This window comes from Protopterus annectens, chromosome 12.part0, assembly GCF_019279795.1.
Source record: "Protopterus annectens isolate FY-2018-M chromosome 12.part0, PAN1.0, whole genome shotgun sequence".
Classification (NCBI taxonomy): Eukaryota; Metazoa; Chordata; order Ceratodontiformes; family Protopteridae; genus Protopterus; species Protopterus annectens.
The window spans coordinates 607,837,219-607,864,766 of NC_056746.1; the positions used below are offsets into that span (position 1 = coordinate 607,837,219).

The 27,548-nt window shown below is 41.3% G+C and overlaps 1 protein-coding gene across 2 annotated transcripts in view; it reads right to left on the reverse strand.

Annotated features, from left to right (window-relative positions):
- TMC7 (transmembrane channel like 7) overlaps positions 1-27,548 on the reverse strand; it is a 689,334-nt gene that overhangs the window by 34,549 nt on the left and 627,237 nt on the right. For both annotated transcript variants that reach the window (XM_044089735.1, XM_044089734.1), the window contains exons 14-15: positions 16,667-16,822; positions 4,057-4,135 (exon numbers count right to left, since the gene is read on the reverse strand). In XM_044089735.1, coding sequence (XP_043945670.1) covers positions 4,057-4,135; positions 16,667-16,822 — 235 coding nt within the window. The remainder of the gene's footprint in view (positions 1-4,056; positions 4,136-16,666; positions 16,823-27,548) is intronic.

A 27,548-nucleotide genomic window follows, 5' to 3' on the forward strand; every position in this document is an offset into this window, starting at 1 on the left:
ATATAAGGATTCTTCAATGGAACCTAGCAACTCAGTGGTCCATTTTACACCAATCTTTGTCCACCCATAACTCAAGCATGCAACAAGTATCTCATTTGGTGGATTCACTCAGACCAGATAATACAAGGCCATCCCTTCGCTCTTCCTCAGCCCAAAGCCACAGTGACTACGGATGTTTCCCAAACTGGGTAGGGAGGGGGACATCTAGGGAAAAACAGTCCAAGGCACCTGGTCCCCTGAAGAGGGCAACACGCATATCAATTTCTTGGAAATGACAGCAGTACTCCTAGCATTGCAGACCTTTCAAGACTCTCTCCCTTCCCGGACTATTGCAATTAAGATGGACAATATTTCAGTGGTATGGTACACCAATAAACAAGGAGGAACCAGATCTTACCCTGTGTCGAGAAGCTCTCAAGTATGTCTCATCCAGTTGATTTCTGATAGCAATGCACGTTCCAGGGAAATCCAATGTGATAAATAAGTTGAGCAGGTCCATTTTATTGCCTCATGAGTGGTTTTTCAACATTACAGTTGCGGAAAAGATATCCCACCAGTGGGGACAACCTTGCTGCGAACTCTTTGCATCTCCCCTCAACAACAACTGCAGCAAGTTCTTTGCCCTGATCCCCCCACAAAGGGGATCAAAGAGAGACACTCTACTCCACTATTGCCCCCAGTCTCCTATATGCTTACCCCCGACCCTCTAATCCCCAAGTTTCTCCAGAAAGCATCTCGAATGAAGAGTAAAGTCATCCTCATTGCCCTTACTGACCTTGTCAGATTTGGCTCCCCTTTCTTTGGCCTCATCTAGTTCACCCTCCATGGATTCTGGATCCAGTTCCAGGCCTCCTGTCTCACCCAACAGACATGGTTTATCTGGACATTTTAGGCCTAAAGTTGACCGCTTGCTTTCTCCACTTCCATTGATAGCTAGATAGCCCCAGGCAGTCCTCCCCTGTTCTTTTTATCAAACCAACGATGACAGATTCTCATGGCTGGGAAGGTGATCTAAAGAAAATAATATATACTACAGTTACATCTATTTTGAGAAAAATGGAACTCTGAGCTAAATTTATTAAAGGGCGTACTAGTTAGACATCTACTTTGCAGGGCCTCAGGCCAAGAATAATTAGTAATAAAGTCCCCCCTCCAATAAAAAAGTAGTCCTCAGAATTGCTTTTGATTCCTTCTGAAAACTTTCACTCAAAACATGCACCTAGGCATTAAATAAAATTAGGCAGCCTCAAATAATATCAGAAGGCCATAGATGAGGGTAAGGTGGTTCACACAGCCTATCTAGATCTCGCCAAGACGTTCGGCACCATCCCCCACTCTGGAATTATAGATAAACTCACTAAACTAGGTATAAATCCCTATGTCAAAAGATGGGTTGCCAACTGGCTTACTGACAGAACCCACACTGTGAAAGTAGCAGACTCCAAATCAGACTTCAGACCAGTGACAAGTAGAGTACCACAGGGTTCAGTCCTGGGTCCTCTCCTGTTTGGTATCTACTTCTCTGAAGTACAGGCTAACATAGAAAGTCTTTGGCTAACTAAGTTTGCAGATGACTGCAAACTAGGAGCCATAATCGAAACTCCTAATGATGTGGACATCCTACAAAAGGGCCTAACTGAGACAGTTGCTTGGTGTCAAAGCCATGGCCTAAAGCTCAATGCCAAAAAGTGCACTGTCATTCCCTTTGGTAAAAACTCTGTACCCATGAACTACCACATAGGTGGTAGTCTATTTAAAACCAAAAGTGTGATAAGAGACCTTGGGACACAGGTGGGTGGTAGTCTCTCCTTTGATAATCACATCGCCACAGTTGTCAGGAAATCCTTTTACATGGCACACCTCATCACAAAAGGTTTCTCATCCAGAAAAAAAAGGTCATTGTTCCCCTCTACTCATCACCCATTAGACCCATTGTAGAGAACAATGCCCCTTTTGGTATGTACCTCACAAGACATCTACAACAACTGGAAAGGCCACAGAAATACCTCACAAAGAGGATTACTGGTCTCAAACAGATGCCCTAAGCAGACCATCTCAAAATACTCCAGCTTTACTCAGTCGCATATCGCCTACTCAGAGGCGATCTCTGCCTAACATACAAAGCTATGTCAGACCTAGAGCTGTTGGACATGCTCCACTTAAAGAAATCCCAATCCCTCTGAGCTACAAGCTCTAGGGACCTAAACCTTGTCACCACAATAAACAGAACATGCTGGAGGGATAGATTCCTGTCCCAGAGACTTCCCATAATCTGGAACAGACTACCTATCTATGTCAAACAGAGCTCCTCATTAGCACTCTTCAAGAAAAAAATCTTGATGATTGGATGGGAAATAGGAAATTCACCCCGGGGATCACTTCTGTAGCTCTGCTTGACAGGGGGGCACAGGAAAATAATTTTCTTGGGTGGCAAAAGCCAGGGTACCTTTTTGACTAGGCTTATATAGGCCCTAGGGCCAATAGCCTAGTACCTACCTATGAACCTATAAGGTTACAAGAAACCAGTCTTAACAAGTGCCTTGTTTTTAACTGCAACTTTAGGACCATGAATATCTTAAGTCTTAAGGTTTAGATTTAGAATGATGCCATCAATGATTGAAAAATTTGTGGAAGCAGCAAGGAGTCCACAGATATCAACAACAGGTCTAAAAAAAGTTAGCATCACTTACTTAGTACCTATCACAGACGAGAAATGTTAGGACCTGTACTAGTATAACTTCTAAGTTAGGAAATAACACTGACAACATGACTGCCAGTGAAGCTGTGACCGGTCATTTACAGTACTGTCACTATTGAACTGAGTAGGTTCTAGGGATGTGTGTTTAGTTTATGTTAAGATTCTATGGCAGCAGATGATCCAGGAAGCATTCAGTAAGTATACCAGAAAAAGTCACTAAAATGAAGAGAGAAAAAAAAAGCTAAATATGCTTTTCTTGGAGCAAATTTTCTAAACATCTTAGATATGGTGATACTGTCAATGGCTTCTTGTGAAAAGAAGATGAAAACTTATTTGATTAAAAAAAATTGTATGTGTATATAGATATATATATATATAGATATATATAGATATATATATATATATATATATATATATATATATAGAGAGATAGATATATATATATATATATATATATATATATATATATATATATATATATATATATATATATATATATATATATATATATATATATATATATATATATATATATATATATATATATATATATATACATATATACACAGATTAGTCATTTGAAATTTTTGACTTTGATGAGAGGGAATTAGGTCATTGCTTTATGTAAAATGATCTTGCAGAAAAATGACAGCCATAAAGGCCACATAATGTTCCACAGTTAAGGTCATCAATGCATTCTTCCAGTTTCTAACAGAAGCTAAACTCCTGGTGCAGCTAACAGTGACTGGCCTTTCAGATCAAACACAAAGTAACAAAAAATTATTTTCTGACAGTGCAAAACTATTTCCTACATGGCAGCAACTGAAAAGTGACTGCTTTCTTACAAAATGTATCAAAAGCAAACTACAACTTCAAATCAGAAAGACAGTTCTGCAAACCTTCCAAAATGATCCTGTGAAAATGAGAAATACGGGACTCTGCTGTGGATAAGTGACAAAGACTGCAGATAGTCTCCTATGTAGAGGGCTCAACAGAATATAAAGTGGGCCTCTTTAACCAAATATAAAGCTAATTCAAAGCAGTCACCCATACCACAGTTGTATGGAGAAAAATAAATACTATGCAATAAAGTACAAAGAAAACAGACACAGACTGAAGCATATAATTGAGGGATTGTCAAGGAGTAAAAAAGATCACAGGATCCCCCTTGAATAACTGTTTTTTTTTTTTTTTTTTGCAACAAGAAAAGAGTAAACCAAGCATACTATAACATTCTCAAATTATTAAAACATATTATATTGCAGCTTTTAACATAACTTACAAATAACTTTCATGAATTTGATTGAATTTGCAGTCAAAAATGCTTAAGAAAAAAATGACATCCAGGTAGGGCTTACCATTTGTAGTTGCTCTCTCAGCTGCAAAACAACCTTTTTGTGTGCCCCAGCAAGTGCAATGAAATAGAACATAATGAGACTGGAAAAAAAAATATTGCGTTAGTCAACAGGATGAATTATATAATTTAGTATTTAGCTCTGCTGCAGACAGATATTAATAAACAAACACAGCAACCAAAGCAAACTCTGTAGACGTTTCCTCCTAAATCAGACAGCAGTACCAAGCTAAACGGAAAGTATATCCAAATATATCCTAGCTTCTGATTAATTAAGCAAATCTGACAATGACTAAATTATACATTATGGCAACATAAATAATCAAAATATTAAAGCAGATGAAAGATTGCAGCACGCCTACAAAGTCCATATGGAAAGAACAAACTAAGGTTAAGGGTGAAGTGCTCCACAGGATTACATTACAATGCAGCTTATGCCAACACTCAGTGCCCATGGATTCTCACACAAAAATATCACTGCACTTGATTTCCAACAGTCAGGTAAACTATCTAAAAATCCACAGCTGGAAGAACAGTACACAATCAGGAAAATAATTTGTTGCAAACATAACCATATTAACTTCAGCTTATCAATTATGGTCAAACAGATTAACAACAGGTCTTTCTACCAGAAATACTGCAGAATGATTTAACAGTCATGAATATTAAAAGTCACTAATGACATCCTTTCTTTGTGACCTTGCCCTTGCTTTGGTGGTTTCCGTGTCTTGGTGGGTGGTTATATATGGCACATAGTGCAGGAGTATAGTCCACTGTAAGCAAAAAAGTACTAATACATATTTCTGATTAACAGAAATCGAATGATATCAAGATCATATTCAATCAAGCATTTCATCTGTTAATAGATCTTTTCAAGGTTTGCTTACACTAATAACTAAATTAGCTTTGTCCCACTCATTCAGTAGTTTAAATCTGCCTGTAAACACTTTCAGTTTCTCTTGTAATAATCTCAGTCAGTTTAATATTAACACAGATGGCATGAAAAAAAATTCAGTCATTCACCTGAACACCCAAAATATACAAATTAAACATGTAGGCCCATAATACAAAACCCTATAGTATCCCCGAGTGACTGAGAACCAGTGACTATTTTGGTTATTATAACAGTTAATTTCCTCACAGATGCAACAGTAGACTTCTTATAGAATCTGTTAAACAATTAGACAAGTCCATGAACTTGTGGTGTAGTCCATGCAAACTAAAGTCTTACTAGACATACAGCAAGTACAGGAGGTTTCATAACATCCATGTGTTATATGTCATATAATCAAGAAGAATTAGATACTGAATGATCCATTACTGTTGCAACATAGGTATACAGGAATTACAAAGCAAAGCATGAGAGTTCAGAGACAATATGTACCTTGCAATGTCCACTTGGGGCCATACAAGACATTTTTGTGCAGAAAAAAATTTAAGTTGTTTTAAGTCTAGGATGAACTAGAGGTCTCCTTTTTTTATTGCAGCAAAAAGACCGGGTATAGAATACCACGTTCCTCTGGTCTGTTCTGACCTCACAACATTTATTTGATGAGGTGTGACAAATGTAGAAAGGGGAATTAAAGGGAGTCTTGTAATTACGGATAATGACCGCCTCACCCTTAAACAGTCTTGATGGGCAGGCATGCCTCCTGATGGAGGGTCAAGTGATCCCAGACTGCTTCCATTGAGAAGCAGAAGGGCATGCCTTCAGAGTTGCTGCAATCACTCTGAAGAAGGACCATGTCTGACTGATGATCACAAGGAAGAAAAATGATCACAGCCAGTGTAACCTCTCTAGAAGGAATTCATGGAACTGGATCCAGTTGTTTTGCTTAAGGAGAAAAGTACAGTTTTGTACCTACCATAAATGTAGATGTCTGAACAGGATAGCATCTGCAGTCATAACAAATGGGTTGTCCTGTCGTCAGGCAGCCCTTCGGTCGGCCGGATTCCAAAGTCTGGGTCTGGCCTCGGCTGGTGTCGCACTTCACCCGACGTCATCTCTGCTGGTCTTCAGGTATAAAGGCATCAGCCGACGCCATTTTCCTCAGTGTTTCTTGCCCCAGATGCCAGTTGCCCTCTTGGAGAGCTAAATTTTGGATGAATGCCAATGTTTCCAAAAAAGTAGAAGGCAAACACAAAAATAAGCATGTATGTACATATATACAAACAAATACACCATAAGAGATCCCCCCCCAGCTAGCTATTAGGAGGGTAAATACCCTAGGAGTACCACAGAGGGGAAGGAGGGTGGGTAATCCTGACTGCAGATGCTATCCTGTTCGGACATCTACATTTATGGTAGGTACAAAACTGTACTATGTCCTTCAAGGATGCATCTGCAGTCATAACAAATGGGTAGAATACCATAGCCAAACTAGGGGAGGAGGAATAGAATTATGGTGTAGTTAGGATCCCTTGCAGTACAGCAGTGGCAAACCCTGCTCGGGATCTAGAGTATAGAGGTAAGTTATAATGCTTGGCAAATGTATGCACGGAGGTCCAAGTAGCCGCCTCAATAATGTCCTTGGTAGCCACTCCTCGTAAGAAAGCTGTGGTAGTGGCTGTAGCCCTTGTAGAGTGAGGTCTTATGTTCTGTGGAATTGGCTTTCCATGGTAGGAGTAACAGAATCTTATGCAATTTCCTATCCACTTGGAGATTGTCTGTTTGGAGATTGCTTTTCCTTCCCTTCCTGTTGCATAGGCTACTAGAAGCTTGTCAGTTTTTCTATTGCCCTTGGTTCTATCCAGGTAGTAGCGTAACTGTCTATGTACATCCAAGGTATGCAGCAGTCTTTCCCCCCTGTTCTGTGGATTGGGAAAGAAGGTAGGTAGGTGGATTGTCTGGTTTAGAGACACTCTGGATACCACCTTAGGCATAAATGTAGGATTAGTTCTCATGGATACTCTATCTTGATGGAAGATTAGGAAGGGTTGTACTGCCATTAAGGCCTGTAGTTCCGAAACCCTTCTTGCTGAGGTAATTGCCAGTAGGAAAGCAGTTTTCCAGGATAGGTGTTGAAGATCTGCTGTTGCTGCTGGTTCGAATGGAGGAGTGTCAGTTTTTCTAGCACAAAGTTCAAGTCCCATGCTGGTAATGGTGGTTTCCTAGGAGGTTTTACATTCTTGATTCCTCTGAGGAACTGCCTCAGTAGAGGATGTGAGAAGACAGGGGGATCGAAGCTGTATTCTGCAGAAATAGCTGATGCATGTATCTTGATGGAGGAATAGGACAGGCCTGTATGGAGAAGCTCTGCCAAATACTCCAGGATGTTGGCAATATCTACCTTTGACACATCTTTTCCTCTTTCAGTGCTCCAAATGACAAACCTTTTCCATTTCCCTGCATAGTTCCTTCTTGTCGAAGGTCTGCGGGCCTCCAGGATAATGTCTTTAACCCTTTGGGATAAATCTGGGTTAGTTGCTGTTATGTAATGTTCCAGGCAGTTAGTTGTAGAGTTTTTAGATTTGGATGCATGATGTTGTAGTTGTTCTGAGTTAACATCAAAGGCATCAGGGGTAGTGTCCACGCTCTGTTCTGAGACATGCTCCTCAGCAATGGATACCAGTGTTGTCTTGGCCAATTTGGAGCTATCAGAATTATCCTTGGACGCTCCTCTTTAATTTTCAGTAGTACCTTGTGCATCAAGGGAAGAGGTGGGAATGCATATGCTGTCAGGCCTTTCCAACTGAAGGATAGAGAGTCCACCTTCCATGCAAGTGGGTGGCATGTCCTTGTGCAGAATTTCTTGAGCTGGTGATTGAGTGGGGATGTGAATAGGTCTATTTGTGGCATTCCCCATTTCTGTGTGATGGCCTTGAAGATGTCCGGGTGTAGCATCCATTCGTGAGCATCAGAGGTTGTTCTGCTTAACATGTCTGCTAGGATGTTTTCTTTTCCCGGTACAAATATTGCCTGTAACTGAATGTTGTAGCTCAGAGCCATATTCCATAGGTCCAGAGTCATTCTGCATAGGGGGTATGAATGAGTGCCTCCCTGTTTGTTGATGTACCACATGACTGTGGTGTTGTCTGTCCTTATCATCAAATGGCCTTCTTTGAGGAATGGTCTGAAATTCTGGATTGCTAGTTTTACTGCCAGCATTTCTTTTTGATTTATGTGCAGGTGCAGTTGATCTGGGGTCCATAATCCTTGTATGCATTTGTCCAGCATGTGGGCCCCAACCTAGGTCTGAGGCGTCCGTTGTGATGGTTTGGCTTGCTTGTAAGTTTTGGAAGGGCAAGCCTGGGTTTGACTGGCATGCTTGAGCCCACCATAGGAACTCTTGTTTCAGGCATGGGATTAGTGGAATTTCGGTTTCTAAGCTGTGCCTGTGTTGAGACCATAAATTCTTTAGGTGCCACTGTAGTTTTCTCATATGCAGTCTGGCATGGGGGACCAGGATTATGCATGATGCCATGAAGCCCAAGGCCTGCAGTACTTTCCTTGCTGTTAGTTTGTTCTGCTTTGTTAATGCCAAGAAGTAAAGAGGGAGTTGTTCTTCTTTTTCTGCAGTTAGGAATGCCATCTGCTTTACTGTGTCCAATTCTGCACCCAAGAACGTTCTTGTTTGGGATGGTATTAGTCTTGACTTTTTTAAATTGACTGTGTATCCCAGGGCTTGTAGTAAGCAAATGACTCTTTGTAAGTCTTTTGTCAACTTGCTTTTGTTGTCCGCTTGTATCAGGCAGTCGTCCAGGTAAGGATAAATTTGGATTCCCTGTAGCCTGCAATGAGCGATTACTGATGCCAGGCATTTTGTGAATACTCTGGGCGCAGTAGATAAGCCAAAGGGCAATGCTGAGAATTGATAATGCTCTGATCCTGCAAGAAATCTGAGGTATCTTCTGCAATTTGGTCGTATGGGGACGTGCAGGTATGCCTCCTTGAGATCTAGAGTTACCAGCCAACACTCCTTGCCCAGCATGGGAAGAAGTTGCTGCAAGGTCAGCATTTTGAATTTTGGAACAATGATGAATGTGTTTAAGGCGGACAGGTCGAGAATAGGTCTCCAACTTTTCTCTTTTCTTGGTACTAGGAAGAGTCTGGAGTAGAATCCTTTGCCCTGCTCTGTTGGTGGTACTCTTTCCACAGCTCTCATTTCTGTTAATTGAGCTATCTGTTTTAGAGCTTCTGTTTTCTGATTTGGAGGTAGGTTTGGCATTCCTCTTTTTACTGGTAAGGTGTGGAAATGAAACCTGTAGCCTTGGTCTATAGTCTGCAAAATCCACTTGTCTTTTGTGATATAGTGCCAATTTTTTGAAAATAAGGCTAACTTTCCGCCTAAGGGTGCTGCTATCTGTTCCCTGGTAGGTGGTGTCAGAGCCAAGTCACTGTGATTGTGCTGTTGCAGTGGCAGTGGTTGTGTCTGTGCCTCGGTGGTTGTTGCCTTGCCACTGGCGTCCTCTGTAGGCACCTCCTCTGGATTGATTTCTGCCTCTGGAATGTCTATTCCTGCCTCTCTGAGATTTAGAGGAGTCTGGAAAGGACCAATTTTTGGAAGGCCAGTTCCTGCTAAACCTTGGGGGCTGAACCTGTAAGAAATCTTTAACTGTTTGTACAGATTTTGCCTTCTCTTCCATTTTCTTCATTACTTGCTGGGCAGGAGAACCAAATAGACTGGCCTTATCCATAGGAGCATCTAACAGCTTTGCTTTAACATGATCCGGCAAGACCTGTTCTTTCAACCATGCATGCCTTCTTATAACTGTGCCAGTCATGGCTGATCTAAATGAAGCCTCCAGTGCATCATAGCCACATTTTAAAGAATGGTTACTAACCTGCTGAATGTTATTCACCATTTCTAGAACATATTTCTTATCTAAGGAATCATCAGAGGACAGTTTCTTAGTTAACTGATCAAGCATAAACTCTTGGTATTGGATCATATGAAACTGACAGTTCAAAGCTCTAGCTGAGAGAGTAGCAGAGGTGTAAACTTTCTTACCCCATCTCTCTAAGGACCTGGATTCCCTTTCAGAAGGGAGAGGGTTTTTTGCTGAGGTCGAAGCTACTGCCTTAGGCCCCTGGGAGATAGTCTCAAGATCTGCGAGTGGGGCCTTGTATAGGTGGTGATGAGTGTCCGGTACCCTGTAAAACCTATCGGGTTTGGCAGGGGCTGGAGGTAAAGTATCAGGAGCAGTGCAAACATCATTAAATGCATCATCCACAACAGGAAGAACTGGAGGTATAGCTAAGGGCCTATGTTGCGGTAAGTGTAGAAAGGTCCTAAGCCTTTTTCTTGAATCTGAGAAATTTTGTCCCTGCCATTGGAATTGCTCTCTCATGGCATGCAATGTTTCTCCAAAGGAAAATTCCTCTGGTGGAGAGGCAGATGGAATAGATTCTTCAGCTTCGGAATCTTCATAAGTAGACAAAGGAGCCTCTGGATGGTCTGTAATGTCTGAATCATCAGAAGAATCATCTGAGGACACTGGCTCTGGGGGCTCTGCTCTAGGTCTCTTTTCAGGAGGCTGAGAGGCCCTGTCTGGGTGAGATCGGGATCCCCTTATTAAAGAGATGAGATCCTCTGCCAGAGTAAGCATTTGAGAACTGGAACTGGGCCTGTGTGAGGGGGGCTTAACAGGCACTGATTTAGCAGTTTTGGTTGCTTTAGCCCTGGCAAAGGCCTTAATAGACATGGCTGCAGGAGGCCTAGCAGCACCACGTGCTGGGGTAGAGACATCCAAAGGGATGGTGTCCGATAATTCTAAAGGAACCACATTAGTAGGCAAAACTTCAGAGGCCGATTCAACTAGGGTAGCAGGGGCCTCGGTAGTAGTCATGGATTCGGCTGAAGATTGACCGTTTGCTCGGTTTCGGGCGAAACCGAGACACTCGCGGTTTGCTTAACCGTGGTTTCGGCCGAAACCGCGGACCGCGAGTGTCGGTCTTTTTCTTTGCGTTTTTTAACAATTTGAGACGTCGGAGGATCCGACGGCATAATGTACGCAAAATCTGAGCCGAAAAACTGTTCAGCAAACTCCGACCGACGCCTAAGCGTTCGTCGGTTGAAGGAAGCACAGGCTAAACAGGCTGCTACGTCGTGGTCTGGGCCTAAACAAGGTAAGCAGTAAGAGTGGAAATCTTTATGAGGTATTTGTTTCCCACAAGTTAAACAGTTATTTACTTTTTCTGACATCGGCTGAGGCAAGAAAGAGTCCCCAACGGGGTACTTAGCTTTTAGAAGTCTTCGAAGTAGTATTCGGTAGTAGTAATCTCTGGATCTGACCGACCGGCACTTGCGAACAGCTTCTGCTTCGGGCGCCACGCGGCAAGAAAGACTGAGGAAAATGGCGTCGGCTGATGCCTTTATACCCGAAGACCAGCAGAGATGACATCGGGTGAAGTGCGACACCAGCCGAGGCCAGACCCAGACTTTGGAATCCGGCCAACCGAAGGGCTGCCTGACGACAGGACAACCCATTTGTTATGACTGCAGATGCATCCTTGAAGGACATCAAAAAGCTAGTGCTGGCCTTTCTGGATTTTAAAAGAAGAACTTCTTCTTCATTCTCTACATATGAATGTGTATTTCCTAGCTGAAGACTTCAGGACCATGAAAAGGGACAATCATAAAAACTGTGAGTCACTGGTGTAATTTATGAGGCAGAGCCTAGTGTGATGCAGAATTACAATGCCTTTAGATCTTCCTTGGCCACACCATCTGCCATATTAAAGGGTACATGCATAACAAGGCTGGTCTCAGCTAATAGCTGATTGTGATAAGAGCTTTTGGTTTTTCTCCACCATCTAACAATTGCTCTAAAGTGAAGTAATTTCATCAGCCAGATCTTAAGGAAACTTGACAATGCACCTCAATGTAAATGATGAGGATGCATAAACTTGCTTCACAAGGTGGTGAATGGTGTTGTACTCTGTATTAAGGGGTGGAGCGGACTGCAAGATGGTGAACAGTAGAAATCTTTTTTTACAGCCATTGTTGGAAATCAGTATGTCTGGTTTAGGAGTCCCAGACCAAGTCCCAGAGAGAACTCACTCTGTCAGTGTTTTAAAGAGCAGGAGCAACTGTGCGAGAAGTAACCCAAACAGCCTTGAAAGCTAACATGATAATATCTGTTACTACAGGAACCACCCAAGAAGCCTATTTAGTGGACCTGAAGGCTTTTGGAAAATCCTTTCTAGAGAAGACACAGGGTTCCCTCAGCTACATAATTTCCAGGATCTCTCCAAGCTCAGGGTCATTCAGGAGGAATTTTTTGTTCGTGTTCATCCAGGTTAGATATGGGAGACTCCATAGGGGAGTCAAGGTTGTTACTTCTAGACCTGATCTTCCAAATTGCCCTAAGGGTGACAGAGAACAGCAAGAAGGAGAAGCCTAGGTTCAGATGTGGAAGACTGGACCTTTTGAGAAGCCTTGGCCTTACTATCATCCCTGTGAGGCTGGTGGCCAGTCAGATCTACAAGAGGTGCCAGGTCAAGTCAGAGCTGAAGTTGAAAAAGGCTGGGGATCCAGGAGAAGACAGCACAGCTGGAGACTGAAGGTGCAGGATTGAAGTAGAAGTTGAACTAGGTTCCAAGACTGAAACTACTGGTGCCCAAGCAGCAACACCTAGAAAAGCCAATACCAATTCTGGCTAAAAGCATTGTGGCACCATTTCTGGCCATCCCCAACTGCGATAGAGAAGACACCAGTTTCAGTTGACAAAAACAGTCAACCTAAACACAGCAGAACACAGATTCTGCATTTACACTCTGACTTGATAGTCCCTGATAAACGAGGAAACACAGCAGAACTGCACTGCAGGTAGGGGAGCCCACTGATGTTGGCACCATGCTCATCAATACCAATTTTAGAGGTTGATGTCACATAGGTTGATATCCGGGAAGAAGATTCCAATGACTTGAAGAAAAGTTTCAACCTGGAACCCTGGTGGAGTGCAAGAGACAGACAAGTGCTGTGCACTATAAATACAACCTTCACCAATTTCCTGTAATCTAAACTGACAACAACGTGGGAGCTTGAACTGGTCTAGTGGTCTTGGGCTTTGAAATATCCTGGACCTGTCAATCCAAGTTGGAAGGTAGACACTCCAAGCTCTTTGGCTAGAGGCAAAAAAAAAAAAAACACTATGGGCAGGAGAAACCGCAACCTGCACAGAAGCTCATTTAACATGAAACCCCCACAGCTTGGTCAGCTACCTCAGAGAATGCAGAGAGACTTTGGTGCTATTTATCCTTTACAGAATTATTGACCTTGGACTGCTGTTTAAAGGGGACAGAGTCAACATCCAAATTTACTGAGGTCAAAGTGCTGCTTGACAACCTTTGACTAGAAAAGTGCAAAGATGCTCAGAGCCCAAATCCTCAAGGATGAAGGTAAGGCAAAACCTGGGGTTAATGTTGAGTCCGCTGATGTTGAAAAAGATGATTGTGCAGCCACAGCTTGTTAATAAAATGAAACTTTAGCCTCATGTCAATGCCAACAGGTGCCAGAAGTAAAGTTTCTATAAATATTACACACTTCAGGGCAATACACCTGTCTAAACAGAAAATAAATCTGATGTCATTGCACCGAGGGTGAATGCTTTCTCCGTAATGACATTTACGAAATTCATGCCCTGTAGCAGCAAAAAGGCAGACACATGCAGCATCAAAAGATGCTGTCTCCCAAAAAAATGCAGATGGGAATTCCCAAAGTAAGGTGAGGACACCAACAGAAATCTCACAACACTCTAACTTAGAAAACCAAAACAGTCTAACTATAACAAGAAAGCCATCTCTCAGGAAGGGAAAAAGAGAATTCAGTAAGAAAAAAATGAATAAGGTGGCATTGTGGGACTTCTTTTTCTGGCAAGAAATGGCGTCACAAAGCACAAAAATAGAGACCATCTGAATAGCCACAATGTATCAAAGCATACCAACGATGATCTGGAATAAGTTGCTGCAAACTCCAGCAGTACACGACAGCAAAGGGGTAGAGGAACAGCAGCCTGGGAAAGTCCGGAGTGCTGAGCAGTCCTAATGCTAGAGTGCTTAGTCCCAGAGGTTACTTACGATGGACCCTCCCCACTAAGACCATTAGCATTCATGTCAGCCAGAAAAATAACTTTAACCTGGGGATTCTCCATAGAAAATCTAAGCGGAAACAAGATAAACAGTGCTGCTACCTAGCCCAAAAGTTTGGAGGAAGAATATGAACAGTTCCAGCCCTTGACAGCAGATTTGTTTTTCTTTGACTGATAGATCCAGGAACAGCCAGTATGCAGGGCTATTGTTCACTGTTGCTCAAGAAAAACTAAAGCCACAGCTACCCATCAGATATTGTCTTCACAGCCTTAACTGTTAAAGCTGTGAAGGCAAAGCTGAAGGAATAATTTTCAGTCTACAACAAAAATCACTTTTTAGCCAAGGAGATGCTGAGTAGACCAAGGGATGTGGGTTTTATGGAACCAGATAAACTTTTAACATGTCATTATTTTATTTTTATTTATTTATTTATTTAACATTTGTTTACTGGGAAAGTCAGACTGGGACAGTGCCTATTTTCAGCAGAGGCTCGGGGAGAAATGCTTCAGATGCATATCTTTGGAATGTGGTAAGAAACTGAAGAACCCAGAGGAAAGCCACGCAAATGCAGGGAGGACATGCAGACTCCTCACAGAAGGCATCACATCTGAGAATCGAACCAGAGAACCTCTTGCTGTGAGGTGACAACGCTAATCGCTGCACCACTGTGCTGGCCATGTCTGAATTCCCTTGAAGATGTACAGAAATTAATTGCTTACTTATCAGTACAACCAACTATAAGTGTCAGTGTAGCTGAATTATTTTTAATGTCTTATTAATTCCTGCACTATCTCTCATTTGCCACTTTTGACAAATAAGGATATAGGGTAATTTGGTGGGCTTTTTAACACAGTACGAACCTCAAAAAAGAGATTATCTTTTACTTACAGGATCATTGGAAGTTACTAGACTATTGGCCCTTAGGCCCTTATGAGCCTAGCCAAGAGTTTAGCCCATGTTTAAGACAAGTCAGCACCCAAAGCCCCTGTCCAGCAGAGAGACAGGTGGAATCCCAGGGGTGTACTTTCTGTTTCCCATCCAGTTATCCAGGTTGTGCTTGAAAAGGGATAATGAGGTACTCTGCTTGACGTGAAGAGGGATTCTATTCCACAGATGGGGGAGTCTCTGGGACACAAATCTGTCCCATCAACAAGTCCGACTGATGTCATAGACCAGGTCGAGGTCGCGTGTTCGGGTTACTTGAGTTGAGCTTGACTTGAGGATATGCAGCAATCCCATCAAGGCGGGGTTTGAGATTGCTTTGTATGCCAGACAGAGGTCACCTCTGAGTCTGTATGAAACTGAGTAGAGGGACAGGGCTTTTAGCCTATCTGGGCAGGGCAGATGTTTGAGGCCCAGGATTCTTCTGGTGAGGAACCTCTATGGTCTTTCCAGCTGCTGCATGTGCTTTGCAAGGTACATGCCAAAGGGGGTGATGTACTCAATAATTGGCCTTATAGGGGAAGAATACAGGGATGTTATAACCTCCTTGTCCCTGGATGAAATACCCTTACTTATGAGGTGGGGCATGTAGAAAGTTTTCCGTACAATAGACACAACATTGTGGTCAAAAGTTAGGTTGCTATCAACCTGGGTGTCCAAATCCTCACAACTGATTGTGTGCTTAGGACGTTGTTATTATTGAGCTAATATGTGGGGACGTCACTCTCCCCAAAGGGGATGATGATGCAGTTTTTGTCATTCACTTTTCCTGTACACTATGTTGAAAAGGTAGGGCTTAAAAGAATCTAATTTGCAGAGATTTTTTTTTTTTTGCACAATAGCACAGTAAATATAATGAAATGTATGGCATCTATACTAAATCACTGACGCAGATGTGGTGATTTGCTGGAAAGTCTGGAATAATGGTTAAGGTGTTTACCTTGCAGACACAAGGTTTGATTCTTACCTTTGATATATACACATTCATATACAGACACAAAAAATGGTTTAGCACATTGATTACTGAAACACTAAATGTACATTTAAATACACGCAAAAGAAACAGAATTTGATAATGGATCCATCTGGAAGATTAGGCATGTTACAACAGACAGATTTAATTCATTTTATAAAGTGTGGGGAATCTTAATACTGTTACGACCTAAACATTTTGGTAACAGAATGAAGATCTTAAAAATACAAGCTTCAATTTTACTTTAATGAGCAAATACTGCTGTAAATTCATTTTTTCCATGATTTATTTCTATTAGCCTTGACTGTAGTGTAAACATTATTAGCGAACATTTCTAAATTGATTGGGTTCTATTTGTGTATGTGTCTATAGAATTTCAATGATCAGAAAAGCACCTGTACATGTTGCCTTTTCAACCAAAAGATACCGCAGAGGAATGCACAAAATCAAGACAAACTGCTGCTTGGCGTTATAATGCCTATGGATATGGTAGTGTTCATAAAATGATCAGTACGCGGGCTCATTACTGTTTTATAACAAAAACAAAACGTTCTCAAATACTCTGCATCAATTTAACTTTTAAGAAATGCTTATTCCCCAGACATGTATTTCTAATTAAACATACATTTGCGGAACTTTCCACTGTCTTTAGTACTCAGTACTCACCAGATCACTACAAAGAATGGGACAGCGAATGCTTCAGATCCTATACCGTAAAAAAAATTTTGGAGACCCTCAGGCATCGTATCAATGGTGCGTGGCACTACTTGCCAAGTAGTGTTAAAGTTTACGAACGGTCCACAAGCTTTTGAAGAGTTAATACTGTGTTAATGAAAAACAAAGATTTACACAATTTTTTTTAATTCTTTTTTATTTGCAGTTTGTTGTTTTTTTTTTTTTACTGCCTTTTATATTAGACTTTCTCTACCCACGAGATACCACAGGATTACAGCACCTAAGCTCCTTCAGTAAGTCAACACAATCCTTGCTGGCTGACAAATTAGGCTGGTTTAGAAACACACATTATAGCACCATTATTTCAACTGCAATACTTCTATACTAGCAAACTTCATTATGAAACAGGGATAAATAAATCAAACTGTTTAAACAAAGAAAAAAATCACATGCCAAAAAATCAGTTCACGAACACATTTTTTAAAATTTTTTCATTTTTCAGTTTATTTCTGCATTCAGAATGACTTAGTAAAGTAATAATTTTTAAAACTAGACAACCACAAAACTTGGAACTTATGAACACAACTGACACACTGCCTATGAACACAAGTGACACACTGCCTATTGAAAAAGTTTTCAAGTAAAGTAAGAATTTTTAAAAGTAGACAAACACAAAAGGTGGAACTGATGAATACTTATTAACACAACTGACACACTGCCTATTGAAAAAGTTTTCATACTATTATCAAGAAGTTCAGGCGATAATACAAATACAACACAAAAATGTTACAGAAAACACTACAGAAAAAAAACATGCATACACACGTTACATCTTTTAAGCAACAGATGGTAAGACCTTACAAGACAGGTAAATAGCTTATTTCAGGAAAATGATTGCTTTATTGACAAAATAAGGCTTGCCATTTTTAAGGTTAAACAACGTTTTACCATAGTGTGCCTGGCTTGTAAAGTAGAAATCTTATTTTTTCTGCTCCTCTCAAGATCTTGTCTGGTGTCTCCACTACTGAGATCCCTTTGGTCAAGGTGTTCCAGGGACAAGGAAGATGCTCTCTCCCAGACAGTGCAAGAAACCTATGGCACATTTGTTCCCACCTGGAAGTCCCAATCAGCTCTCTGTTCCCCACCAACAGAAGGGTGGCTGGAAGCAGGACAGTTTGCCGTTCCTGGCATATTATCTCCCCTACTTGCAGCACCTCCTTTCTCATGGGTGGCTCTTCCAAGCCTGCTGCTACAGTCCTTCAAGAAGAAGTGTGCCTCTATATGTTCCCCCTCAGTTTACTAGTCAAACTTCACTTGGTAAAACCTAGTGCTCTCACTAGATGTCACCCTATATGTTGAGCCAAGCCACCTCTGCCCAGGAGGGGTGAGCCAGCAATGGCCACTCACTCTTGTCCTACCCAGTCAGCTCCTTCAGACTCCTGAGCCATTAATCTAACTTGGACTGCCACCACCAAGGGGTACAATGATAAAGCTCTGACTGTGGCCCAGGCAACCTGGGTTTGATTACTGTCTCTGGTGTCATGGGAAAGTGGATGTTCCCATCCTTGGGGGGGGGGGGGTGTTTATGCACAATTTGGGTGCATCTCACTGCTGATCTTCAAGAGAGGTTGGAGACACATGGGAGGTGTTTGTCCTTACGGAGGTAGGACACTGGCTGATGCTACAAAATGGCCATAATTTGTACGTCTCTGGAGAGTATGGGTGCTTGACACAGAGGGAAAAATATGGAGCATAACAAAAAATTCTTCCTTGGGAATAATGAGACATTGTTTTGGAACACCTTGATCTTCTCACTGGCCCAAAATGGTATGAAGAAGGTTTGGGAATGGCAGAGATGGCTTGTCCTGTGGACAAACAGAGGCTCCCAGGAGCAGCTATGTTCAGTTGTTGTGAGAGTGCAAAAATGTAAAAGAAAATAAACGACCAGACTAAAGTTGTCTGCAATACTGCCAAGGTGTTATTCCTCTATACCACAGAGCTGGCAGTACAGATCTTACTCCGAGAAACGCTTCTGCAGCAATTAATTGCCAAACAGATTTTCACCTATCGCTTTTCCAGCCTTGCCACTGATTTTCATATCAATGGCACCTAGGTCTGCCTTCCTACGAATCAGATGTACATCAGGTGCCTAATGAATGCAAACTAAGTGATGAATAATGGCACACTTTCCATTTCTTCATGCATTTCAGATGGCTTTAATGGTACTGAAAACATCTGATGACTTGTCTTTTTTTTTTTTTTTTTTTTTCCCCACAGTCCTCTTTTTTCATAAGCTCTGAAGAGCTACCAGTTTATCTTACTAAAATCAGATTTAGTATCCATTCTAGGACAGTACAATTGTGTATAATAATAACACCATAACAGCAAATGTTTGAGCAGATTAATATTGCATCAGTGAGAAATAAAGGGACTTTGCCACTGGTTCCCTCATAAATTTCGCCTGACTTCCTAAGCTAAGAAACCTTCACCCCAAGCATAGCAAAAAAATTTCCACTAGGGCATTAAGACACACCCAGTTTAAAGTGATTAGGCACCTATGCCACTTTAGAGTTTTCTTGCCGCGAGAAAAGAAACAGAATCCACTGCAAAATACAGAGAAGCAAAGTGTGTATGATAGCATGTTTTGATGGACAGTAAGGTCCCTACTTGCTGAGCGACATAATAAGCTTCCCTTGCTGACTACACAAACCCATGCAGAACAAAGACCCTAAACCAGGGGGAAAGGGAATGAGGGGTTGTAAGAAAGACTATCCCACATCAGCCCAGAAAGACTATCCCACATCAGCCCAGAATTTCTACAATCTGTAAGAAAAAAGTGTGTGTGGTGGTGGTGGTGGTGGTGGTGGGGGGGTGACAAAGACAATGAATAATGGGGAGGGGGATATGGTACTGAAAGAGTGATCTACTTAAACATCTACTGTTATGGTAAGTTCCTAATTATACTACACTTTTGTTACATCACTGTTACAGCAGACTTAACTACTGGAATAATTCCCAGAACTTAAGAGTGATGGGGGTGCAGGATGATCTAAAAAGTAATTAAAGTTTGCAGCATGCTCTGCAGAATGGCCGTAGCACATCCTGCTCTAGTCAAGTCTGTAATGTTTTGAGAAAGTGTGAACAGGTGCCCAAGTAGGTGCTTGTAGGACACAGCAGCTGTGCCCCGGTACTGTGAGCCTTGACTGTGCTCAGCAGATGACTACCCTGGGATAAGTGGCAACATTGTACAGATTATGCTAACTCTTAGATAAGTTACACATTATGCTAGCCCTTTAGATAAGGTACACATTATGCTAGCCCTTTAGATAAGGTCTATTTAAATACTGGCTCTTCCTCCTCTTAAAATAAACCAGTTGATTTTTCCTGGTGTCCTTGGTACTGTGTAAACAAAGCTGTCTCTACACATTAAGGAATGTAGGATTTTTCCCCCCTTTGTTTTGTAGAGTTGACTCAAAGAGAACTCTTGTCACAATTTTTTGAATGAATAAAGGGTAGATTCTTGGGCTCAACCCTCTCCCCATGAAACGCTTATTACTTTTGTGCAATAACTTGAAATACAAGCTACATTCCGTGCAATGGACAAAATGGACTCTAATCTACCACTGCTTAAGCCTTTAAGTGCAACATCTACTGTGCAATACTACGTGCTGCTACAGATAGACATACAAAAATTGTAATTATGTCCTGGTGTTGTGTCAATGTTAATATCATACATAGTGTATTTAGTTATGTTTTATATTTATATTGTTATATTTTTTATATGTTTTTGGTCTGCACATTGAGAGCGAAGCAATGAAAGTTCACTTAGCCTGCGCTCGTGTGTGGTTCAAAATGACAACGTTTACTCTGATGAAAAAACAGAAAGTATTCCTTGTATACAATATACATAATGCCTTGAAGTTCTAACCCTCTCTTGGGTGAGGTGATAGCAACTAGCACAGCTGGTCTTACAAGTCAGAATTTTTTTGTATTGTGGCTGCTGGGTCAAAGAGGACTTGACTTGTGTTGTCATTCTCTTCCTTGGTGGTGGTCTATAAATGAACCTTTTATGGAAGAAAATGCCAAGCCTGCACCAAACAGCTTGCAGAGATACTGAAAGATCAAGGACACTGGTGCAGAGCTATGGTCCTGCCTTTTTGCCTAGCAGCAGATGGAAAAACTAACATTTGAATATATAAGATTACCTAGTGCTAGGCTTTCTTGCCTTCTTAATTATATTTAGTAAGAAGGAATGATAGTGGTATTAGATCTTGTAAGCTGGGGCCGGAGAACAAATGATGCAGTGTTTGCAGGTTGCAGTGTATGAGAGATCCCTTTGTTATGTGTTAGTAGTTCCATTGTTAAAGGAGACAACTGATGTTGTCCCCTGGAAATTTACAAAAGAAGGGAGAACCAAGGCTTCCTCTGTGCCTAAAGGGTGCTATCAAGTAGCATTTAGACTTTGTTCTACCTCACATTTTGACTCAGTTAGAAAGTAAGGTGATCTGGAACATAGAAACATAGAAACAGACCTGTCCACCTGAAGGAGGACAAATATACTGCCCAAACCTCTCTGCCTGGTGTTCTTGAGCAAATCTTTTTCAGCTGTTTTTTTTTTTTTAGAAAAGCAAATGTGTCTCTACAGGGCACCTCATCTGTGCACTAATTAATCTCCCCTTGTAACAACCATTTGTGAGGGTCTGCCTTTGATCATCTTAACTAATCTGCCACTGCATTCATAAGGAATGGTATGTACATCACCCTGAATAACATTTTGAGCTGCATGACTGAGTCCTGAGCAGTTAGTGCTAAGCTATAGGATATGGTCCCACCCTGCTTGTTGATGCATTACATTACAGCTATGTTGTTTTTTTACTACTTGTAAGACACTGTCCCTTCCCCCAAAAAAGACTAAATGCTTTGACAGCCTGAATCAACGCGAACATTTTTCACAGTGTTGTTTCTTTCTGTGTAGCATTCTATAATCCATGTACCTTGAGATCTAATATGAATGCTATCTAAACCAGCTTTGATGCAGCAGTTGTATGGGTTTGATTGGCTGACCCACAAGAGAAGGGCAGCATTCACTCGGCTTTGTTTGGCTCACCATTCCTGTCTCTGGAAATGCAAGGTAGAATGAGAATCTGCTGTTAAAGTCATTGGGAATGTTGCGTCCACATGCACCTGAGACATTACTGGAGCTTCCTCAATTGCAGTCTGGTATAGGGAGCCATCACTATAAATGAGATCATATGACCCACAGCCCCGAGACACACAATGTCTGTGACCTGTTCTGCTTTGTTAGCAGCAGGAATTACTTCTGTAGGAATAACAATCTATATAGTGAAGAATACCCTTTGCAGGTTGGTATACAACAGTGAATCTGGGAAAACTGCCCTGCTGAAGGGGGAGACACTGGACATTTGAAAGCTGAGAGTAAACTTTAGGCTCCAGAGAAGTGTTATGGCATGAAAAAGGACCCTGCCTGCATCCTCCTGAGATTCTACATTGATCAGGGAGTTGCCCAAGTAAGGGAATATGGGGGTGCCTCCTTGCTCTGCAGAAAGCAATTAGTGGAGCCAGGTACCTGGTAAACACCTTGGAAGTGGTAGCCAATCCAAAGGGCAATGAGGTAAATTGATAATGCAGGCTTTCTTGCTTCAAATATGAGAAAGCACCTGTGGTCCCTATGGACTAAAATGTGAACAAAGACATCCTTTAAAGGCAAGGTGACCATCATGATCTCTGGAAATAGGAGGGGAGGCAGGGCCTGAAGGGTCAACATCTTGAATATGGAACTCATCAGCATGTGTTTAGAGATGCTGGACACCTATTCTAGACCTCTCAAGGCATGCCTATGGAACTCACAGGCATGTCTTCAGAGGTCTAGAATGGGTCTCCAGGTGCCCTCTTTTCTACAGAGTAAGAAATGCCTACAATAGAATCCTTTGTCCTCTAAGGGAGAAAACAGTTCTACTGTACTATGTTCGGATTTCTTGGCTAACGGGGTATACCAGATGTTGGTCTCTTGGCATGGGTGAAATGCCTAGCTAATGTGACAGGCTCTTCCACTGTAACCTGCATCTTTCTGCAGAGATGGAGTACCTGTTTGTTTCTTGTTTTGTTGTTTCACTCTGGATGATACTGAAAAAGCCTCCCAGCAATTCTGATGGATAGATTGGGATTTGGGCTGGAATGAAGATCTGGGGGAGGAATTCCAGATTGCCATGACTGCTCCTTGCTGGAGGAAGACCATAGGGTCCCAAAAGGCTATCCCTTATTTTTCTCCTACCATTTTTTTTAAACTGCTTTTTTTTCTCTCTCTTTTCTTTCCCTGGTTTACTCTTTCCTTGTTGAGGTAGAATGGCTTAAATGGATACTTCCTCTCACACCATGGTAAAGAGGGTAAAAAAAAGTTTTCTTAAAAACTTCACTAGCTGGGGTACTAAACAGCAGCTCCTGGTCTAGGGGAGCATTAAGGAGCTGAAGCCTCAGCCAGGCATGTCTCAATCACTAACTATATGACTACTGCCCTGAATACTGTATCTACAGCACCACAGCTGCACATGACAGACTGAGTTGCCACTTAACCGAGTCAGCACCCAAACTTCTGTCCTAAGACCAGCATCAGACACTTTCAGACCTCTCAACTCTCCTTATTTTGCAGGAACATTCCTATTTTCAGACATGATTTATGATGTCCCTATTTTCGGAAGTATGTCCTTATTTTCAGGCTTGACTTACCTCTTCGCAAAATTTTCTGAATCCCCCTCATCACACACTGTTTTTGAAGTTATCTAGTACACAGTAAACTACACTGCATAACAATCATACTAGTGTCACCAATAACTTAAAGAAAGAGGAGATATATTATTTATTTTATTTATTTAACATTTGTTGACCGGGCTAGTCTAGCTGGATATATGTCCATTTTCAGTAGAGGCATGGGGAGAAAAGCTCCACAAAGAACAGTCGATTAAAACAAATCAAAGTTTTTGGGCATGTATAGACAAAAAGACATAGATAATAGTTTACAAGTGACAACAATACAGCAAAAAGAAAAAGAGAAAAAAAACACAAACTTTTTTTTTTTTTTTTTTTTAGGAAAGTACAAGGAGTAGGGAGGGGAGTAATAGTGGAAGAAAAGACACAAGGAAAGTGGGGAGAGAAATGCAGAGAGGTTTGGAAAAAGTAAGGTAGAAAAGAGAAGTAATATCTAATAAGAGGAGCTTGGAGTAGGTAGTTCATAGTAAGACTTTAAGTGACCTAAGGAATGAGAAGAGAGTAAGGAGGATACGCTTAGGAAGCGAGAAATAGTGATAAAAAGGAGGAGAGATTTTAGTCTGGGCTGCTGCATGGGCAGAGCCAGTGGTTAGTAAATAGTGATAAAAAGGAGGAGAGATTTTAGTCTGGGCTGCTGCATGGGCAGAGCCAGTGGTTAGTAAATAGTGATAAAAAGGAGGAGAGATTTTAGTCTGGGCTGCTGCATGGGCAGAGCCAGTGGTTAGTAAATAGTAATAAAAAGGAGGAGAGATTTTAGTCTGGGCTGCTGCATGGGCAGAGCCAGTGGTTAGTAAATAGTGATAAAAAGGAGGAGAGATTTTAGTCTGGGCTGCTGCATGGGCAGAGCCAGTGGTTAGTAAATAGTGAAAAAAGGAGGAGAGATTTTAGTCTGGGCTGCTGCATGGGCAGAGCCAGTGGTTAGTAAATAGTGATAAAAAGGAGGAGAGATTTTAGTCTGGGCTGCTGCATGGGCAGAGCCAGTGGTTAGTAAATAGTGATAAAAAGGAGGAGAGATTTTAGTCTGGGCTGCTGCATGGGCAGAGCCAGTGGTTAGTAAATAGTGATAAAAAGGAGGAGAGATTTTAGTCTGGGCTGCTGCATGGGCAGAGCCAGTGGTTAGTAAATAGTGATAAAAAGGAGGAGAGATTTTAGTCTAGGTTGCTGCATGGGCAGAGCCAGTGGTTAGTAAATAGTGATAAAAAGGAGGAGAGATTTTAGTCTGGGCTGCTGCATGGGCAGAGCCAGTGGTTAGTAAATAGTGATAAAAAGGAGGAGAGATTTTAGTCTGGGCTGCTGCATGGGCAGAGCCAGTGGTTAGTAAATAGTGATAAAAAGGAGGAGAGATTTTAGTCTGGGCTGCTGCATGGGCAGTGTCAGTGGTTAGTAAATAGTAATAAAAAGGAGGAGAGATTTTAGTCTAGGTTGCTGCATGGGCAGAGCCAGTGGTTAGTAAATAGTGATAAAAAGGAGGAGAGATTTTAGTCTGGGTTGCTGCATCGGCAGAGCCAGTGGTTAGTAAATAGTGATAAAAAGGAGTTGAGATTTTAGTCTGGGCTGCTGCATGGGCAGAGCCAGTGGTTAGTAAATAGTGATAAAAAGGAGGAGAGATTTTAGTCTGGGCTGCTGCATGGGCAGAGCCAGTGATTAGTAAATAGTGATAAAAAGGAGGAGAGATTTTAGTCTGGGCTGCTGCATGGGCAGAGCCAGTGGTTAGTAAGATGAAGTTTGAGCTTCTTTTTGAAGAGTGAGGAAGAGGAGATCATAGCGAAGTCCTTAGGAAGAAGGTTCCAACTTTTCCCCACTGTGTAGGAGAAAAGTGAGTCACCTGCTTTGTTATTAGATTTGTGTATGGATAATAAAAGTTTGTGTGAAGAGCGAAGGTTAGAAAGATTTTTATAGGGACTAATAAGTTTGGTAAGGATAGGAGTTTTTTCAGGGAAGTAAAGGATTTTTTGGGTGATAAGAAGTTGCTGAGATAATAGCTGATTATCAAGTTCAAGCCAGCCAAGTTGTTTTAAATTTAGGCAATGGTGAGATCTAAAATGGGAGCTGGTAGCAAATCTGGCAATATTATTGTAGGCGGTAGTTAATTTGTTCAGGTTAGTTTTAGATAGGTTTGTGAATAAAGGTGATGCATACAGGAGAGTAGAGATAAGATGGGTGTGAGCAATGGTAATTCTGGCTGAAGGAGTAAGGAAAGGCTTGACTTTGTAGAGGGAGCCAAGCTTTCTGTTAGTAGATTTAATAGTGGTATTAATATGAGTGTCATAGTTTAGGCAATGATCGATAGTAACACCTAAAAGTTTGGTTGTTGTGTCAGGAGATAGGACTGTGCCGTTTTTAGATATGATGGAGAAGTGGAGTGGTGGAGATTTTTGTGTGGGTGTGAACAACAAAAGTTTAGTTTTTTTAGGGTTAAGGAGGAGACATCGCTGTAAAAACCACTCTTCCACAAGCTGAAATACATTTTTGGTGAGAGATTGAAGTTCAGATGGGTTAGAGGCTGAGGAGACTAAGGTGGAGTCATCTGCATACTGAATGGTTACGGCTTGGGGGATGCTAGAAGCAAGATCATTGATAAATATGGAAAATAAAAGGGGACCTAAGATAGATCCTTGGGGGACTCGAAGGGAGACAGGAAGAGGGGAGGATAGAGTGTTTTCCCAGAGGACTGCCTGTTTTCGATTGTCTAGGTAAGACATAAACCATTGTAGTGCCAGAGTGTCAAGTGAGAGTGATTTCAGAAGATTCAAGAGTATTTGATGATTAACCATGTCAAATGCTTTGGAGAGATCTATAAAGACAGCAGAAGAGAGGATATTATTGTTGCGGTTTTTATTTATGTGATCAGTAAAGGAAAGAAGGGCAGTGGTAGTGCTATGGGAGGGACGAAATCCATGCTGGGAGGGAGCTAGTAGTCCATTAAGAAGGAGGTGGTCGAGCATTTGTAGGTGAATACATTTTTCCATGATTTTAGCTAAGGGAGAAAGTAGGGCAATTGGATGGAAGTTTGAAAGTTCTGACGAGGTTCCACCCTTATGAAGGGGAATAATATGGGAGATCTTCCAGATGGAAGGGATAGTGCCTTCTTTGATGGTTCTGTTTATAAGAATAGAGACAGGGTAGGCGATTGCTTTGGCTGCAGTTTGTAGATATTGAGCAGGTAATAAGTCAGCAGAGGGGGTTGAGGGTTTGAGTTTTAGAAGGAGGGTACAGATGAGGGATGTAGAGACAGGTTGTAGATGAAAAGTGGGAGGAGTTGGAAAGGAGGAGAGATCTTGTATCTCCCTTTTTCAGAAGCCAAAATAAATGACCTTGTGCTATAAAACTTTTGTAATACAGTTCATTACATTCAACAGATTTTAATTGTCTCTTGGATAATGTTGCTTACGTTTCCCATTATTTTGTCATGCACTGTTTTTTTAAATGCGCTTCTGAGTAGCACTTCACATTCCTACCGGAAGTGGAAGAGTTATGTCCTACTTGGTAATCAATTTTTATAATAATTAGATGTTCAGATACTTGTTGGGATGAACCTACTTTTCAGTGGGCTTTGCTCCTATTTTCGGTGTCGGCAGTTTGACGAGGAATATTATTTAAAATGACACTTGTTTCTATTACTTGCTTTTTGAAATTAAAAGCTTTAGAAAGGTAATGCTACTACTCAGTTTAACAATCTGTGTGGCTTGTCTGCATACATACTTATTACTATTTTTATTATTATATTTGTTACTGCCTATAATTTTTTATATATATACTTATACACTATTGCACATGTTGGTTTATTCTTACTATCACTTCTACTAATATCAGGTTTTTTTAATACATGGCTGGAATGCTTCTACATCCATATTGGTTATTTCAAAAAGGAGGGGCTGTATTTCACACTACTTAATGATGCTTGCCTGCAATGATTTTCATCTTGATAAAGTCTCTGAATGGTCAGAGACGAAAGTGCTTGACATACATGGTTTTTAAAGTTAATTTATTTTACCTTTGTATTTTCTACAGCAATATTTTTGACTGGCTAATGCCCTGGACCTTTTGGTTGTATTTTGCATTTGTCTGGCACTTTTTTTCATAAGGAAGA